The sequence below is a fragment of the Arvicola amphibius genome, chromosome 3 (genome assembly GCF_903992535.2).
Source record: "Arvicola amphibius chromosome 3, mArvAmp1.2, whole genome shotgun sequence".
NCBI classification, from domain to species: Eukaryota; Metazoa; Chordata; class Mammalia; order Rodentia; family Cricetidae; genus Arvicola; species Arvicola amphibius.
The window spans coordinates 103,894,709-103,912,668 of NC_052049.1; the positions used below are offsets into that span (position 1 = coordinate 103,894,709).

At 41.6% G+C, this 17,960-nt stretch overlaps 1 protein-coding gene and 1 pseudogene across 1 annotated transcript; one reads left to right on the forward strand and one right to left on the reverse strand.

Annotated features, from left to right (window-relative positions):
* Window positions 1-5,577: 5,577 nt before the first annotated feature.
* LOC119808690 lies at window positions 5,578-5,961 on the reverse strand (annotated as a pseudogene).
* A 10,003-nt stretch (window positions 5,962-15,964) lies between these two features.
* On the forward strand, window positions 15,965-16,551 carry LOC119810514 (60S ribosomal protein L29-like). The gene has a single exon (XM_038324033.1). The coding sequence runs from the start codon at window positions 15,993-15,995 to the stop codon at window positions 16,437-16,439; it is 447 nt and encodes a 148-aa protein (XP_038179961.1). The 5' UTR covers window positions 15,965-15,992; the 3' UTR covers window positions 16,440-16,551.
* Window positions 16,552-17,960: the final 1,409 nt, after the last annotated feature.

Below are 17,960 nucleotides of genomic sequence, written 5' to 3' on the forward strand. Positions count from 1 at the left end.
ACTAACGGGAGATCACCAACTTCAGTTGGAATGGGACTGATGGAACATGCGACCAAACCGGACTCTCTGAATGTGGCCGACGGTGGGGGCTGACTGAGAAGTCAAGGACAATGGCACTGGGCTTTGATTCTTCTGCATGGACGGGCTCTGTGGGAGCCTTCTCAGCTTGGTTGATCACCTTCCTGGACCTGGGGGGAGTTGGGAGGATCTTGGTCTTAACATAGAGTAGGGAACCCTGATGGCTCCTTGGCCTGGAGAGGGAGGGAAGGGGGTATGGGTGGAGGGTAGGGGAGGGAAGGGGAAGAGGAGGGGAGGAGATGGAAATTTTTAAATATAAAAAAATAAACCATGAAATAAAAAGAAGTTGGAAATGACATAGTAGAATGAAGTCAACTGGACAGAGGAGACTGGGCTGGGGCGAGATTTGTGTCCTGGCCCAAGCCTGGAGTGTGGGAGTAGATCTAGCAGTGTGCGGGAGCTTAGATTTTTGCTAGGAGAAGCTTCTGGGTTGGGACCTGTAGGGAAGATCCTGGCAGAATCCCAGAGACTGACTATGGTGCAGACAGGATTCGGATGTACTAGGCCTGGGCAGTGGATGTGGGATCCAGGCTAGATGTGGTGATTGGAGAGGGTGTGTGGAGGGAAGGGCCAAGCCCCTGGACAGAGGTTGGATGCAGTGTGGGAGAGCTAGGGTGTGTGTATGTATGAATGTAGGTATGTATGTATTGTGTGCATGCACATGCACTAAGGAGGACCTAGTTTATGTACTGCAAGGCTCAAGACAATGATAAATGTAATTATAATTCAAAATCATCTTGAGTTTGGGCAGTAGAGGGCAGTGTGCAATAGCGAAGGAGAGAACTCTGAGAGGTATTTGTGAGAGCAGACTTGCTTAGTTCTGTCTGGAGTGGGAGACACTGCAGGCGTTGAGACCCATCTTTTCGGAGACAAAGAAAGGCAGCTAAGCTTTCTGTGATATAACAGACAATACACACTGTTTTTAAAGCCAGTCCATCTCCAAGAGTTGCCAGCCCCCAAATGATACTAAGATCTAGAAGGTTGTGTAGAAGAGCACAGAGATTCTGAGAGTCCTTTGCATCCTCAAGCAATATCTTCTCAGATGTCTCTTTCTTTCCTCAAGCCTATCATGGCCACTTATATTGCCTCCCTCACTTTTTTGGTGTGGTGTGACAGAGTCAGTCTCTCTGTAGAAGGAGAGGTGGGGCTGTTCCCACCACCTGGCTAGCTTTACCCAAAATAATACATGGAAACTGTATTCTTTTAAAACACTGCCTGGCCCCATAGTTTCAGCCTCTCATTGGCTAATTTGCACATCTTCCTTTAACCCGTATTTAGTAATCTGTGTAGCCACCACGAGGTGTGCTTACTAGGAGAGATCTTAACCTGCATCCATCTCGGAGAGGAGAAGCATGGAGACTCACTATGGCGACTGCCTGAAGCGTCTCCCCACTCCTGCTACCCAGCATTCTGTTCTGTCTACTCTGCCTACCTAATTTTCTGTTCTCTTAAAGGGCCAAGGCAGTTTTCTTTATTAATTAACCAATGAAAGTAACATAGATAGATAACCCTCCTCCATCATTTCCCCTTTTTCTGTTTAAACAAAAAAGAAAGGCTTCAACTGTAACATAGCAAAATTACATATAACAAAACAGTTATCAAGCAAGTATTACAGTTACACATATTAGATCTATTTTATCTTTTATCATAACTAAGGAAAGCTATAACTATCTATTTATTTTTCAGCTCCATCAAAGACTCCAGAAGGATATAATATTACCTAAGTAAACAAGTCATATGCAACTTTCAAACTCTAGAAATGACAGAGACAACTCGCTGCCTGGACAGTCACCCAAAGTTCCTCTGTACAGTTGGGGCATCCATCTTCAGCCTACAGGCCCATAAGTATCCAGAAGACATTTCCATGAAGCAGGAAATTCCAAAGACAGTTCAGTCATTTTCTGCTGTGTCCTGCAGAACGTCTTGCAGACTCTTTAATGAATCAGGAACCCCAAAAGACCATCTCACCTTTAGGCAAGTTCAGCAGTCCTCTTTCTGTGGGTTCCTTGTGTCCAGTTTATGCAACAGTCCAGGCAAGAGCAGTTCCTTGCCCAAATGGCTAACAAACTCCATAAGTAGCCTCTTTGATGCCCATCTTCCTCTCGAAGTAGATTGGTGCTGTCAGGAGCAAACATGTCTCATTGTCATGAAAAACCCTAAGCTATTAAAACATTAAATGCCATATTTTGCAGTCTTTGAAAGATATGAAGAATGTCTATCTAACTGAAATATATCTCTACATATCTAGAAAATCTAATAACATGACTACAAGCTTAACTATTATCAATGATTATCCATTAACAACCTATATTTCCTAATTATACATTACATTTTAAAATGAACTACACAATCACAATAGCTTAATCAAAATCAGAAATACATATACATATAACAAATTGACCTTAAAGTCCATACCAATGCAAATTATTTATATCTATATCATATCCCCCTTTAAATGTAAAAGTACATTTATAAACAATATTTGGGAATGTGGGCGCAGTTATTTCTCTCCAAACTGCTTCCTGCTGAATGGGGGCGCTGTTATTTAGATCTTTCATGGTATAACCTGTGTGCTAGGTTCATCTCAGTTGGCAGTTGAATGAAGTAATTTTTTGAAGATGTTCATAACAACCTTTCGGGAGGGCATGGTCTGTCATACCATATTGGGATAGAAGCAATCCACAGGGTGTCATCCTCTGTGAAAACAAAAGAAGACCCTCTTTTCCAAAGCATCATGTTCTTAGATCCAAATTCTGAAGTCATACGTTAAGATGTCCTTTCTGGTCTAGCCTGGCAGCCCATATAATGAAATGTCTCTCTGTATTTAGCTCCTTTACAGTCAAAAATTTCAAAGAAAACACAATAAAATACATAATCCAGACTCTCTGTGAATTTTCCATTTTTACGTGGCTTATTTTTACTCTATCACTTTACTTTATTCTGTCTCTTTAAAGCCTTACCCTTTTTTAAAGGCATTAACTTTATTTTCTATATTTTTTCTTCTCTCTCTCAAGCCTACGTATGTTCAATCCAACATGTGACTCATTTAAGTCTTTTCTGTCTGAATCTGTTCTATTGTGAATCTGTAATTTTTTTACTATCCAGGAGCAGTTCTTAAAATGCTAAGCAATTCTTAAAAACTTAAGTCGCGCCAAGTAGAGGTAATACGGTACCGCCAGTGTCCTGCCCAGTCTAAACCTTAACTGTGCTGTTATTATGGTAATTCCAATAGTTCCTGCCTGAGGTCAGCACAGTTCAGCATGGTGGAGCAGAGCAAGAGCCTCTCCTGCCTCAGTCATTTGGTACCCCTGAGCCACACACAGTTCCAGGCACACAGAAGTCCACATTGGAGCCGCACTCAGCAGTTTAATTCTGAGACTGAGCGTGCAGCACAGAAACTCTTTTCATCCAAGTTACAGCAAAATCTGATGCGCAGAGCACCACGCAGTCTGAAAACATCTCTCTGTATGGCGGCAGAAATCCGCCATGCTCTCCCGCTCGCCTAAGCCTGATTCTGCCATCTGCCCAGGTGCAGGCAGGGAGCAGTGAGCCATTGGCATGGTCTCAGCGCACTCTCCTTCCGATCCCAAGTGGGAACACAAATATCCAGGCCCATAAAAAGCCATTGAAATGCTTTATAGCAAGAGTTTTGCACTGGCAGCACAAGCACCAGGAAGCGCGTTTTTAAAATGACTCAGCTTTTTCTCTGCCGCTATTGCTGAACAGGAAATCTCTCTACAGCACGTCCTAGCAAACAGCAAAAGCTGTGTTTAAACTCTCTCTCTCCTTTATTTAAAGCCAACTCAGGTTTTTAAGTGGATTTAGTCACCAGGTTGGAGCGCCAATCTGTAGAAGGAGCAGCGGGGCTGTGTCCCGCCACCCTTTTTTTTTCATTTAAAATACTGCCTGGCCCATAGTTTCAGCCTCTTATTGGCTAATTCTCACATCTTCCTTTAACCCATATTTAGTAATCTGTGTAGCACCACGAGGTGTGGCTTACTAGGAGAGATCTTAACCTGCATCCATCTCGGAGAGGAGAAGCATGGAGACTCACTGTGGCGACTGCCTGAAGCGTCTCCCCACTCCTGCTACCCAGCATTCTGTTCTGTCTACTCTGCCTACCTAATTTTCTGTTCTCTTAAAGGGCCAAGGCAGTTTTCTTTATTAATTAACCAATGAAAGTAACATAGACAGATAACTCTCCTCCATCATCTCTCTACATAGCCATGGCTGTTGTGAAACTCATTATGTAGACCAGATTAGCCTCAAACTCATAGAGGTCTACTTGCCTCTGCTTTCCGAGACACAACACCCGACATGAGTTAAATATTCTGCTACCTGTTGGCCTTTGTTAGCAAGTGGCTCTTTCATTGTACATCCTTACTCTTGTTCTGGTCTTTAGAACTCAGGGATTATAGTATGCTGAATTTTATTCCATCATTGTTTCTTCCAGGGCATTTCTTCTAGAAAGCTCTTTTATGGGAAACGGAGATCTCTAATATCTCTCTCTTTCAGGTATAACAGTTCCTCTCACCCTTCATCTCTATGAGCATTTTTTTATTTCTTTCCTTTTTTGAAGCCTTATTTTATTTTTATTATTATGCATGAGCATGAGTATATATGTGCTGGCACCAGGGCATCTCTGTGGATGACAGGTGACAGCTTGTGGAGTCGGTTCTCTTCTTCCACGTTTCCATGAGGTATTGGTGATGATATTTCCTTAGTTCTGAGGGAGGAGTAGAAGCCAGTGTGGAGAGTGCTAGCAAGGAATTCTTAGGAAAGAAACTGCTCATGAAGACGCAAAGAAGAAAGAATAGACACAGGAGACAGCAGGAAGTGTGTGTCTCTGTGTGTGTATGTGTGTGTGTGCGTGTGTGTGCACGTGACAACAACTAAAGAAAAGAGACCATGAATTTGAAAGAGATCAAGGTGGGGTTTGTGGGAGGAAGGAAAGCGAAGAGGAAGGTGATAGTTATAATCTCAAAACTAAATTATTAAAAATATATAGATGATTCCCTTACAGTCCATTGCTGGCCACCTTCTCTCACCAGGGCCTAAGAATGCAGGCAGGATTTTTAAAAATATTTATTTATTTAAATTTTATTTTATGTGTGTGGGTGTTTCACTTGTATGTACATTGTCTGTGTACCATGTGCATACGGTGCCAACGGAAGCTAGGAGAGGGCATCAGATTCTCTAGCACTGCAGGCACAGACAGGTATGACCTGCCACGTGGGTGCTGGGAATCAAACACAGGTTGTATGGAAAAATAGGCAGTGCTCTCAACCACTAAACCATTTCTACAGCCCAGAAGGCAGGCATTTTCTTTTCTTTCTTTTTTTTTTTTCGGGATTTGTACACTGATACTGGCTGCATCACTTTATTTCCCCACCCTGAGGTGACCGCACATCATAAACTCTGAAAAGTGACAATCACCTGATTTCTTCAGTAAGCTCCCAGGTAGATCCCGGCTCTCCTGGAGCTTGGAGTCCTGAGGTTTCAAATGTTAAGGTTTTCACCACAGCCACAAGTTCCTGTGATGTTGGGGTTATTGAAAGCAAACTCCACTGGATAGTTTGTCCTCCACATAGTCCGTTTCTGTTCCTAAGAGTGTTAACTGGGCTTTCTTTTCGATGAATACTCTGACTCCATCTTGAATAACTTCTTCATCAGAATCTCCTTTTGTCTTTGACTACTCCAGGGTGTAAGAGAGGCTATTACAGCCCCTGGTTGGCACGCCAACTCTCAGACCCACATGCTCTGGCTTGTCTTTAAGAAGTTGTTTTATCTTGTTCACAGCTGAGGGGGTTAGTGTGAGCGCCGCTGTCGTGGGCTGCAGCTTCCTCTTGCTCACACGGTTGCGCGGACCAGTGACGCCTACATGGTCACGTTGAGGCGCCCACAGCCTCCGGCTGGAGCGTGACCCCTCAGCATCGCTCCATGGACATGGCTGGCAGGCATTTTCTTAAAAGTCCTAGATCAGCCTAATTCTTTGTAGTCTACACGATTTTATCTTTTTTGAGACCGTCAGTCTACTGGCTGCTACCACTGCCCCTTACTTACAGGAGCACTCTGTACTGTAATTTGCATACATAGAATAATGGAATAGGCTGTTCCATTTTCTCATGGGTTAGCTTAGTCTTATCATCTATGAATTGGGTACTAAGCTGTATTCCCTAATCATTTCCAAACTGGTAGGGGAGAATTGGCTGTATTCTGTCAATCATGTTTTAAATAAATGCTGATTGGCCAGACAGGAAGTATAGGTGCCGCGCACCGGGCCCCCATGTCTGCGTTAGCTGCTCTGGCACCCAGTTCGCGAGATTTGGGCAAGGGGCAAGAGGTTAAAATACACAAACACAGACAGACAGAAAGACAGCGACATGGATCATTCTTGAATTCCCCAAGAATGCCCCCTTTATTGTGTTCAGGGGCAGATTATATAGAGATAGCCACGCCCCAGCCAAACCCACCAGAAACCACTCTCCTGCCATCAGGAACTCCTGAAGGTCTTGTGCTCAGAGCAGCTGTAGGCTCTCAGATCAGGGGATTACAAGAAATTCAGGATCTGGGGTCTCACTGCTCCCAACATATAGGTGGGACAACAAGACAGGAAGTAAAGGTGGGGCAATGAGAACAGGAGAATGCTGGGAAGGAGGAAGCCCATTCCTCTGCAGTCCTGCCCAGAACACAGAAGAAGCAAGATGTGACCTACTCCGCTGAAAAAGGTACCAAGCCATGTGACTAACATAGATAAGAATAATGAGTTAATATAAGCTATCAGAGCTAATAAGATGCCTGAACTAATGGTCCAATCAGTTGATAATCTTACGGAGACCTCTGTGTGATTTTCTTTGGGGCTAAACGGCTGCAGGAACTGGGCAGGACAGAAACCCCCGACAAGCAGGCCCTCATGCTACACCAAACAGCTCCAGCAACAGGAAACCAAGCGTTCACATATCTGAGTCCATGGAGGTCTTTCATGCTCAAACCACCACAGTCAGTATGTGGTTGTTTAAATTCACGCCACTCTACAATAGACTTTTTGAGTGAGTTTAATATAGTGATTTTTTTAAAAAAAATCTTAAAGACTGCATGCTTTCTTTTTAATACACAGGTAATAATGACTGCACTTTGGTAGAATAAAACTATTCTTTTAAAATACCTCAAATGAATTTTCTTATGTTCACACAACAGGAGGCTATACTAGCAGTCATTCCATGCTTATTACAAACGATGACGGATAGTTCCCAAAGACTCTAATTACCAACATTCATGAAGAGCCACCAAGAGTACCATGTATCTATTGTGTTTATTGGCTTTGCCACTAAAATTACTACCATGAAGAACAGGTAGCTTCCTTGGTGAACTCTATCAATCATGTTTTGGTAGAAATAATTTTTTTCTGGACTTGAGAAATTGCTTAGAGGATAAAAGTTCATATCCAAGCATCATGTAAAACAGTTGATAAATGCTCTAACTCCAGCTCAGAGGGATCCAGCATTCTCTACTAGCCTTCCAGAATACTTGCACACACACACACACACACACACACACACACACACACACACCAAACAAACAAACAAACAAACAAGCAAACACACAAAATCCAAAACCCAAAACACACATAATTTAAAGGGAATTATTTCCTCCTAACTCATTTTATGTGGCCTACATTTTGAGAATAAAGACATCATAAAGTAAGACTCTGACCTGAGTCATGACCTCCGATCTCTAGAATTTTACATGACCTTTGCCTCATTACAGAATGCCATCTGGAATTCCACTAGCTAAGCCTTACAGTTCCTGACATCAGAGCTAGCACATCTCCACTTCTCTGTGGGTGACTTTAAAACTCGTCTCTCTAGACATGAAGCCTGTTCTCTGCTGTCCTGTTGTAGAATCTAATTCCTCTTTTCAGAATGTTTCACAATATTGTCCATCTACAGGGACTCAAATATACTCAAGAAAGGAAAAGCCACAGACTTGTATGAAAGAGTAATGTGTATTGAGATGGGGCAAGGGAAATCACTAGACCCCCCTAGCAAAAGCAGCTCATTTTATCCAGGCTAAAGAGGTTGAGGCTTAACCTTGAGCTATACTGATGAAATTATTTCAAAATAACTTACAAGGAGTGGGCCCCTTGTTTGTCCCAGCCACCTGGCTAGCCTACGTCTGAAATAAACACACAGAAACTGTATTAATTAAAACACTGCTTGGCCATTAGCTCTAACTTCTTATTGACAAACTCTTACATTTTAGTTTAACCCATCTCCATTAATCTGTGTATTGACACATGGCAGTGGCTTACCAGAGATTTTAACCAGTGTCCATCTCAGGCAAAGGATCCATGGCTTCTCTGACTCTGCCCTTCTTCCTCCCAGCATTCATTTCTGTTTTTCTCTGCTGACCTAAGTTCTGCCCTATCAACTAGACCAAGGCAGTTTCTTTATTGATTAACCAATGAAAGTAACACACAAACAGAAGAACCTCCTATACCAGTAATCAATCAGTGAGTTGTCAGAAGTGAGAGAGAGGAAGAAAGAGAGAGGGGGGATGGAGGGAGAGAGGAGGAAGGAAAATTAAGAAAGGAAAACATGTCTCAAATATGGTTTCCTTAATACAGTGTTGCTGTTTCTGTTTACCTGGATAAAACCGAATTGCCCCGAGTTTGCACCTTTAAATTCTCCATCCTGTGAGTGACTCCATCTGGTATGGTCCTCTTCAGTCAATTTTTCTAGACCTAAATGTATAATCTGCCAACGTAAAGAAACTCTAAAGTTAGCTTGGTCCTCATTCTCATCGTCATGTACTTCCTTTTCTTTAGCTGAATGTTGTATGATATGGATGTGCTGGGGAATCCACTACACTGTATGTGTGCCATGCACTGGCAAGCCTGTGAGGTAAAGCTATCATGTCCCCCACCCCACCTTGAAACTGGGGTTGTCGCTTGCCAGTGTTGTTGTTCTTTCTGGCTTGTGTCTACCGAGGAGTCGGAGGAAGAAGGCCTGGGACGCGCGACCACGTGCGTGGGAGGGTTGTTTATTAAGGGAAGGGAGTGCTCCACAGTGCGGGGGGGGGGTGGGGGGTGGGGGGGTGGGGTGGGCGGTAGTCTGTTGCAGTGTTCCTGGGAAATGTAGTCTTCCGGTCCGGCGGGGTGAAACTGATCCTTCTGGGAGGTGTGGTCCTCGTCCCATGAGAATCACAAATGTTATTTTCCTGGTCAATATCCCAGCTTGTCTGGGTTGGAAAGGAAGCAGAACACCCACTCTGCAGAGGCAGAGCCCACCAGCACCAATAAATGGGCCACATTGTTCACAGCCCAGGACATCACTCAGAGTGAGAGGCCAGGGGAAAGGCTCAGCCTCAGCTTCATCTCACATACTGCCCAGGACACAGCTCCTGAGCACTTGCGGGACACTGATTACCCACCCCCCTCGCTTTTTCCTTTATTGTTTTTCCCAAACACATGGACTGGCTCCTGTTCCTCTTGCTCCCAGGAGTCCTCCTGGTTTTATGTGAGTCTGATTTAAAGGGTGAGTGTCATGGAAGGGATGCGGGAGAGAGGAGTTCTGGGATCTGGGAGTGGTGTCCTGAGCTTCTTAATTGGGAAGGGCAGGGACTGCAAAGACAGCATTGGATCCAGGTCTCTGAATTCTCTGACTGGCACAATCCCATTCTCTACCTTAGAAGCTTGTACTGGGGCCTTGAGCCTATGTTGTCTAGTAACTCCACTAGAATCTAGTTCTAGGGAGGTAGTAAGGAGGGAGTTTGGTGGAGAGAGTGATAAAAATTATCAGGAGAACACAAGATTTCTCTCAACTGAGGTACAGATCTTGGCAGGTAACTAAAGTAAGATTTTCCCTTTCCTTGTCCCCACTAGATTCTTGATCTTCTCTCTCAACCTTCCCCAAGTAGCATTGCCTTCTCCATCCTTCTGATACAATATCTATGCCTTGTAGATATTCTTTGCACTTCTTGCGATGAATATTATGACAAGACATGCAGAAAGAACTTGGGGGTCTGTCGACCCAGATCTCCTGACTTTGCATGCCAAACCAAAGAAGTGTACTTTCAACTTACGACTGGAGGTGAGGTGAACGCAAGAAGCGGGTGGGAGACTGACTATATGACTTGGCTGAGGGAGGAGAAGAACATCTGGAATCATATCTGCTTGCCTTAGCATTGACTTAGCTGGTGGTGTTGGATATGTTCCTTCCATCCTGAGTTCAAGGTTCCCATTATACACAATTTGGTTTAATAAGAGGCCTCCAAATTCCCAACCATTTCTTATTTTCAATGACTTACATTAACAGGTGAGTCTGCAACATATCTTCTGTGATAAGTGCTTTCTTGTACTGGGTGTGGGGATAAGTCATCATGGAAAGAGACGTTCTTAATGTGGAAGAGTCCTTAGCTTCAAGCTCAAGGCGGGGGAGGGAGGAACAACTCGGCTACATTTCCTCTCGTTGGTTTAACCTATACATCTATGTCACTTTCTTCAGCATATCTGTACAAATATTCTACCTTGGGCTGTCCAAGAAGATGTATGGAGTATGTCCGCTTCATCAATTTGGAGAAAAACATCTTCTCCTGCTGCAATGAAAGTTACTGCAACAGTTTCCCAGAAAAATATATCCAACTCCCAGAAAAAAAACCACATAAGCACTTCACCTAAGTGCTTCCCTTGGTTTGTGGGACCTTCCTGCTGGTCATATCCTGCCCACTTCTTCCTGAACAAGCTTCAGAGTTTGGAAGTTCCTTCACTCCCATCCAACACACATACAATCTGCCAAGAGCCAAAAAGCACAAAATAAATGAACTGTGGACAGAGAAGAAGGTGGTGGAACTCTGAAATGCCACCTGGGCCCTGTGATATTCATCAGGCATCAGGATCTGGTATTTTGGTTGGAAACAAATCACAAGTTCAAGTGTGGGTGGAAAGGGATCATTCTGTGTGAGGATGCTTGCTACACCCAACATAAGTTATCAAAAATGTTATAATACAAAATATGACCTCATGCAGAGGATGTGTGGGTTGTTTTCACATAGACCAGAGAGGTTCTTGGCTGAAAGCGATTTGTCAAAGGTTCCCCAGTGTCTTGGATCGTAAATTCTCTTAGATCTGAATCTGGCTGGGTTGAGGAGTTCTTTTTTTTATAAGAATTAAAGAATTTAAAATCAGGAAAAAAGTTCAAGTTAAAACTAACATAAAGTTCACTGGCAAGTATTATAGAATCTGAACAGAGAGAGGGACCTCTGCACTGGATACTCCCAATTCAAAAGGGCCTAGGTTTTAATTTGGGCTTGAGTAGCCCCCTCCTGGTGATCTCCCTGTTCTCCTATTGGGTTTAAGGTGTTTGTGCATTCTTAATGCAGAGATCAGGTCCTCTTCTTTCCATGAGCTCAGGAACAGCTGCAGGAGGATCCCTGTCTTGTTGCATAAGCACCAAAGCAGCTGTAATAGTGGCCCTTGTCTTGGTGCACAGGATGGAGCTCGGCTGAGTGGCTCTTGTCTTAGTGTACAGGATGGAGTTCAGCTGAAAGTGAAATCTTAAGGTTCTGTCTTTTCCAAGTACAGTTTGTTCCGGGAATGCCCATGGCATTCAAAGTTCTGTTTCCGTGACTGCTCGTCACCTTCACTAAGAATTGACTTTGGTTTATTCTACAAGCAGTCAACTCCACCTTAACGTACTGTATGTCTCAGTGAGTAATGGCTTCTTAAAGAGAGCCGTGTGTCTTTTAGCTCTCAGGGCTTTCGTCAAAATTTCCTACTGTGTTTCTGATTAAATTCTGAGTTGGATGAAATAGGTATGAACACCTTCCACCACTGTTTCAAGTACACTGATTCATTAGGACAAACACACACAAAACAAAGACTGGGGCTAAGATCTTTAAAAAGCTCAGAACCATTGAACAGTTGATTTTCATAAACCTTTGACTTTTTCCCAGAATGTTTATTTGTTTTCTGAGGGGTGTCAGAATGTGAGGCTGGGGTTTCTGTAACTTCTTAAGCCACAGTTTTAAACACTAGAGGAAGAAATTCAGAGTCCAGAGTGCTAACCATACCTACTATAAAATTTTTAGAAAGAAACCCTTGATGTCTATGAATCATTTTTAAAGCCTAGAGGTTTACTCTATTTCTGTTGTTTTTACATCCAGGTTAATGACCTCAAAGGCTCTTTAAGTTCTCTGAAATTGCAAGGATCCTGGATAAGTCTAAATTGGGACATACCCTAACAAACTGGCCAGAAATACGGAAGGCATTGATGTCCCCAGGTGTGCATCTTTCTTACTCCCTGAAGGTTTATTTGTGCCAATCTCACCTGGAATGACCTTGATTCCCAGTGTCTGCCTTACCTATTGAGAAAGGAGACAGAGTCCTGTTGCACTGAGACCGCTTGTTTGTCCTGACCGCCTGGCTAGCTTAACCCCAAAATAACCACACAGAAACTGTATTAATTAAATCACTGCTTGGCCCATTAGTTCTAGCTTCTTACCAGCTAATTCTTACATATTAGTTTAACCTATTTTTATTAATCTATGTATCACCACAAGGTTGTGGCCTACCAGCAAAGTTTCAGCACGTCTGATTCTGGTGGTGGCTCCACAGTGTCTCTCCGACTCCACCTTTCTTCCTCCCAGCATACAGCCTAGCTTTCCCTGCCTAGTTCTGTTCTTCCCTGCCATAGGCTCAAAGCAATTCTTTATTAACCAATGAAAGCAACACATAGACAGACCTCCTAAACCCTTTTCCAAGTCTTCAAAGCTACCTATCCAGCACTGCTCAAGCTTTTTTTAGTGGGACAGGAAGTTTTCTGGGGTTATTGTCCTGGATTCAATTGAGAGACCTTATCTCATTAACAAGGTGAAGAGTAATTGAGGAAAGTCAGACTTAAGCTTCCACCTGTAAACACACACACACATACACACACACACACACACACATGCACGTATGCATGCACACACAACCACCACATACATGTACAAATAGACAGGAAAAACAAAAAGAAAGGAAAGAAAAAGAGAAAAGACAGTGTCTTCAATAAAGAGTAACACACACACACACACAAAAACCATGTATTTCCACTTGTAAATGAATAAAAATTGCCAGTGAATGAAAGGATTAAAGACCTACATGTGAGGAGCTGAAACTACAAGTTTTGTAGTAGAAAACATAGACATGAGACAGAAACTCTGAATTTTTCTTTTAACAACATGCTTGAATTTAGAGAAGGACAGATCAGTTGTCCAACTAAAGACAACTTTGATTTTTAAGTGAGTTATGACTATTATTATAGTGGGTAGCATATATATTATATATAATATATACAAATATATATATATATATATATATATATATATATATATATATATATATTCAGTGATTCTTACCCTCAGATGATCTGTCTTCATAAGTCATAATACTCTTTGCTTATTGATCCTATCTGGATAATTATCTTTTTCTCTTTAGGCATTTAGATGCCCAGGGTCTTTTGAAGTTGAGTATTTTCCTACAAAGACAAGAACAGAACCCTGCCCCAACACTTATGAGGTTTCCTTACCATCTGTATGGTTGTCACCACTGTGGATGAGATGCCCTTTCTCTTTTTTTTCAAGAGGGTTCTCTTTTTCAAACTGCATCTTTATTAATTTTGATGGTATCCATAGCTTTTCTTCTCCTGTGGAAATAAGAGCAGTACTCCTTCCCCAACATAGCACATTTCCTGGTTTCCATTGTGAGATCAACACGTCCTTGAAATACACTGGCTGAATTAATTCAGAAGATTTTTCTATTATCCAGTGTCTCTCTGCTGCTGTTGTTCCTTTCTCATTAGCATTAAGAAAATTCAAACTTAGTAAAGCATTATGTAATATATTTCTGGGGTATTTTCCTTCCCTTTCTGTTCATTTAACATATCCTTTATAGTTCTATTTGATCATTCTATAACTGCCTGGCATGTAGGATTGTTTTGTATACTTGTAATATGCTTTATATTATAATAAGCAAAAACATGTTTCATTTTCTTAGAGACATATGCTGGACCATTTTCTGTCTTTATTTGTGCATGTATACCCATGATGGCCATAACCTCTAATAAATGTGTAATTACTGAATCAACCTTTTCTGAGCTTAAAGCAGTTGACCATTAAAAACCTGAATAAGTGTCAATGGTGTGGTGCACATATTTAAATTTTCTAAAATCTGCAAAGTGGAACACATCCGTTTGCCATATTTCATTTTTTGAGTACCCTTTGGATTAGTCCCTGCAGGTAGCAGTGTTTGGTTATTGAAAGAGCAAGTAGGACATCTCTTTATAATCTCTTTAGCTTATTGCCATGTAATAGAAAACTCTTTCTTTAAACCTTTGATATTGACATGATGTTTCTTATAAAATTCTGAGGCCTTCAACACACTTCCAACCAATAACTGATCAATTTCTGCATTACTTTGTGCTAGAGGACCTGGCAGACCCATATGGGATTGGATGTGTGTTATGTATATGGGACTAAGCCTATTCCTGATTATATCTTGAACCTGTATGAATAATGAAGTTAATTCTGTATCATCTGGTGTAAATTAAGCAGTTTCAATTTGCAAAACAACTCTTTATGCATATTGTGAATCAGTAACTGTATTGAGAGGTTCTTTAAAATCTATTAGTACCATGAGAATAGCATGTAATTATGCCTTTTGGACAGAATTATAAGAGCTTTGTTCCACCTTACTTAAATCTTCTGATTTGTAACCTGCCTTTCCTGATTATTACATCAGTATAAAATGTATGGGCTCCAGTTACTGGTGTGTCCTGTACAATGTGAGGAAGGTAGTTCTCTTTATAAGGTTAATTCTATCACTTTTGGGATAATTGCTATTAATCTCGCCTAAAAAATGAGCACAAACTCTTTGCCAAGGTTCACTGTCTTTCCATATATATATTTTTAATTTCATCAGTAGTAAAAGGCACTATAATCTCTGATGGGTCTATTCCTGCTAGTTGACAAAGTCTCAATTTTCCTTTTATGATTAATTCAGAGACCTTTTTCACATAAATTTTTGATTTTTTACTTGGTTTATGTAGTTAAAAAGATCTATTCTAAGATAATATCTTTCCTTTGCATTAAGATTCTTGTTGGGGGAAATTCTGGAAGGCAATGTGACTAGAATGCAATTAAGATTTGGATTCACCCTATCCACATGTGCCTCCATAATTTTTTTTCAAAGACAATCAATTCCTTTTCTGCTTCAGCTGGTAATCCTCTGGGACTATTTAGGTCCTTGTTACCATCTGGGGTTTGGATTAAATGAATTATTAGATCAGGTGTTATTCAAACAGCTGGTCGTAGACTGGAAATGTCTCCTAACAATCTTTGAAAGTCATTGAGAGTCCGCAATTGCCCCCTCCTAATTTGTGCCTCTTGTGTTCTAATTTTCTGTAAGCCTATTTTATAACCTAGGTAATTGACAGAATCTCTTTTCTGTATTTTTTTTTTTTTCAGGAGCAATTTGTAATCCCCATTTTGGCAAGACTTTCTTTACTTCTTCAGACATTCTTTCTAAAGTATTTATGTTTAAATCAGATAGCAAAATGTCATCCATGTAATGGTAAATTTTAGATTTAGGAAATTTTTTATGTGTTTTTCCAATGGCTGACTTACAAAGTATTAGCACAGGATGGAAATATTGAACATTTCCTGTGGGAGGACAGTCCACTGGTATCTCCTAGCAGACTGAGAATTATTATAAGTAGGACCCATGAAGGCAATTTTTTCTGTCCTTTTCTTGTAAAGGTATAGTAAAGAAATAATCTTTTAAATCAATAGCCAAAAGAGGCCATCCTTTTGGTAATAGAGAAGGCAAAAGAATTCCAGATTGTAGAGGCGCTTCGGGAGCCGCCGGTTACTGTCCAGTCATGGCCAAGTCCAAGAACCACACCACACACAACCAGTCCCGGAAATGGCACAGAAATGGCATCAAGAAACCCCGGTCACAAAGATACGAATCTCTCAAAGGGGTTGACCCCAAGTTCCTGAGGAACATGCGTTTTGCCAAGAAGCACAACAAGAAAGGCCTGAAGAAGATGCAGGCAAATAACGCAAAGGCTGCGAGCGCACGTGCGGAGGCCATCAAGGCCCTGGTGAAGCCCCAGGTGGTGAAGCCCAAGGTGCCAAAGGGCCCCAGTCGCAAACTCACCCATCTCGCTTTCATCGCTCACCCCAAGCTTGGGAAGCGGATTAGAAGCTACATGGCCAGGGGTCGTAGGCTCCAAAAAATAAAGCCCAAGGTTCAAGCCAAGGCAGAGGCCTCAGCTGCAGCTCAGGCTCCCAAAGGTGCCCAGGCCCCTGTGAAGGCCCCATAAGAAAGGTCTCAGTCTGCCAGTGTGAAGAGATGGACTGGTGTGGATATCTACACAGTGTCTGCAGATGGTCAGGACCTTGTGCTGTTTTTACAAATAAACTTGAGGCAAGTTCTGTTAAAAAAAAAAAAAAAAAAAAAAAAAAAAAAGAATTCCAGATTGTAGAGGGCCAATTACAATTCCAGATCATAGAGGGTTGAATTACCTTGTTGATACCTCTAAGATCTGCCACCATTCTCAATTTACCAGATTTCTTTTAATAACAAATACAGGAGAATTCTAAGGGCTGGTTGATTCTTCAATATGGCGAGCATCTAGTTGCTCCTCTACCACCTGTTCTAATGCCTACAATTTGTCTTTTGTCAAAGGCCACTGTTTAACCCATATTGGCTTCTCAGCCATTTTAAAGGTAGGGCTATTGGTACCTCTAAAGGTTTGCTAGTTGCTTTGTGTTCTTATACAGCCTAAATGGCTGGTGACCTTTGTGTATAATACCTTATAATATCCTTCCTAGAAATATGAGTTTCTGAGACTACAGGAATGTTAATCTGGGTATTCCATTGCTGCAGCAGGTCATGACCCCATAAATTCACTGCAATATTAGCCACATACAACCTCAGCCTTCCTCTCTGTCCTTCTGGTCCATCTATTCATTCAACCCACCTCATGCTTTGTTTCACTTGAGATAGGGTTCCAATTCCTAGGAACTGAACATCTGCCTCTTGAAAAGACAAATTTGGATGTTAAGATTATGAAGCAATGATACTCACATCCACACCCATGTCTATCAAACCCACAATTACAATGCCATTTACATGCACTCTTAGCTTTGGTCTTTGATCACTTATAGAAGTCTGCCAGAATATACATTTCCTATTGGAATTTTTGATTCATTGTCTATGTGTATTCCATTATTCAGTACATTATGCTTTTTTTTACAGAAGGCTCTGGATTTTTTAAAATTTTCTGGTGAGACATGTCTTCCACAGTGACTGGGGATGACTATACCACTTTTGACTTGGGGGCGTGTGAGCCCCCCAAGGAGTTTCCCAGTGGTATCAGGTTGCCTTGTCTATCTTTTGTTGATCTGCATTGCTTTGTCCAATGTCAACCTTTGTCACACCTTCTACATAATCCAGACAGTTGATATCTTTTGTTTTTGCCATTCCCAGAGGAAACATTATTTCTAGGAATTCCTTGTCTATAATCCCTTCTCAGATGTCCTATTCTACCACAATTAAAACATTTGGCAATTTGATTTCTCTTCATACCTTTGGAAGTTTCTTTTTCTACCCAAGGTTCAGTATTATAGTCAAATGTCTCAATGTTCATTTTATGCAGGATCCATTCATCCATGGTCTGGTCTAACCTTTAAAGAACCAAGTATCTTTTAGAATTCTAAATTGGCATTTTTGAAAGCCAAAGATTCAATAAGTACTTGTCTAGCTTCTGGGTCTGTTACTCCTATATGTATAGCCTTAGTTAATCTTTGTAAAAAGTCACTAAAGTGTTCTCTCTGTCCCT

Excerpts from the sequence above, each read along its gene's own strand:
- LOC119810514 (XM_038324033.1), top strand. The coding sequence starts at position 15,993 with ATGGCCAAGTCCAAGAACCACACCACACACAACCAGTCCCGGAAATGG.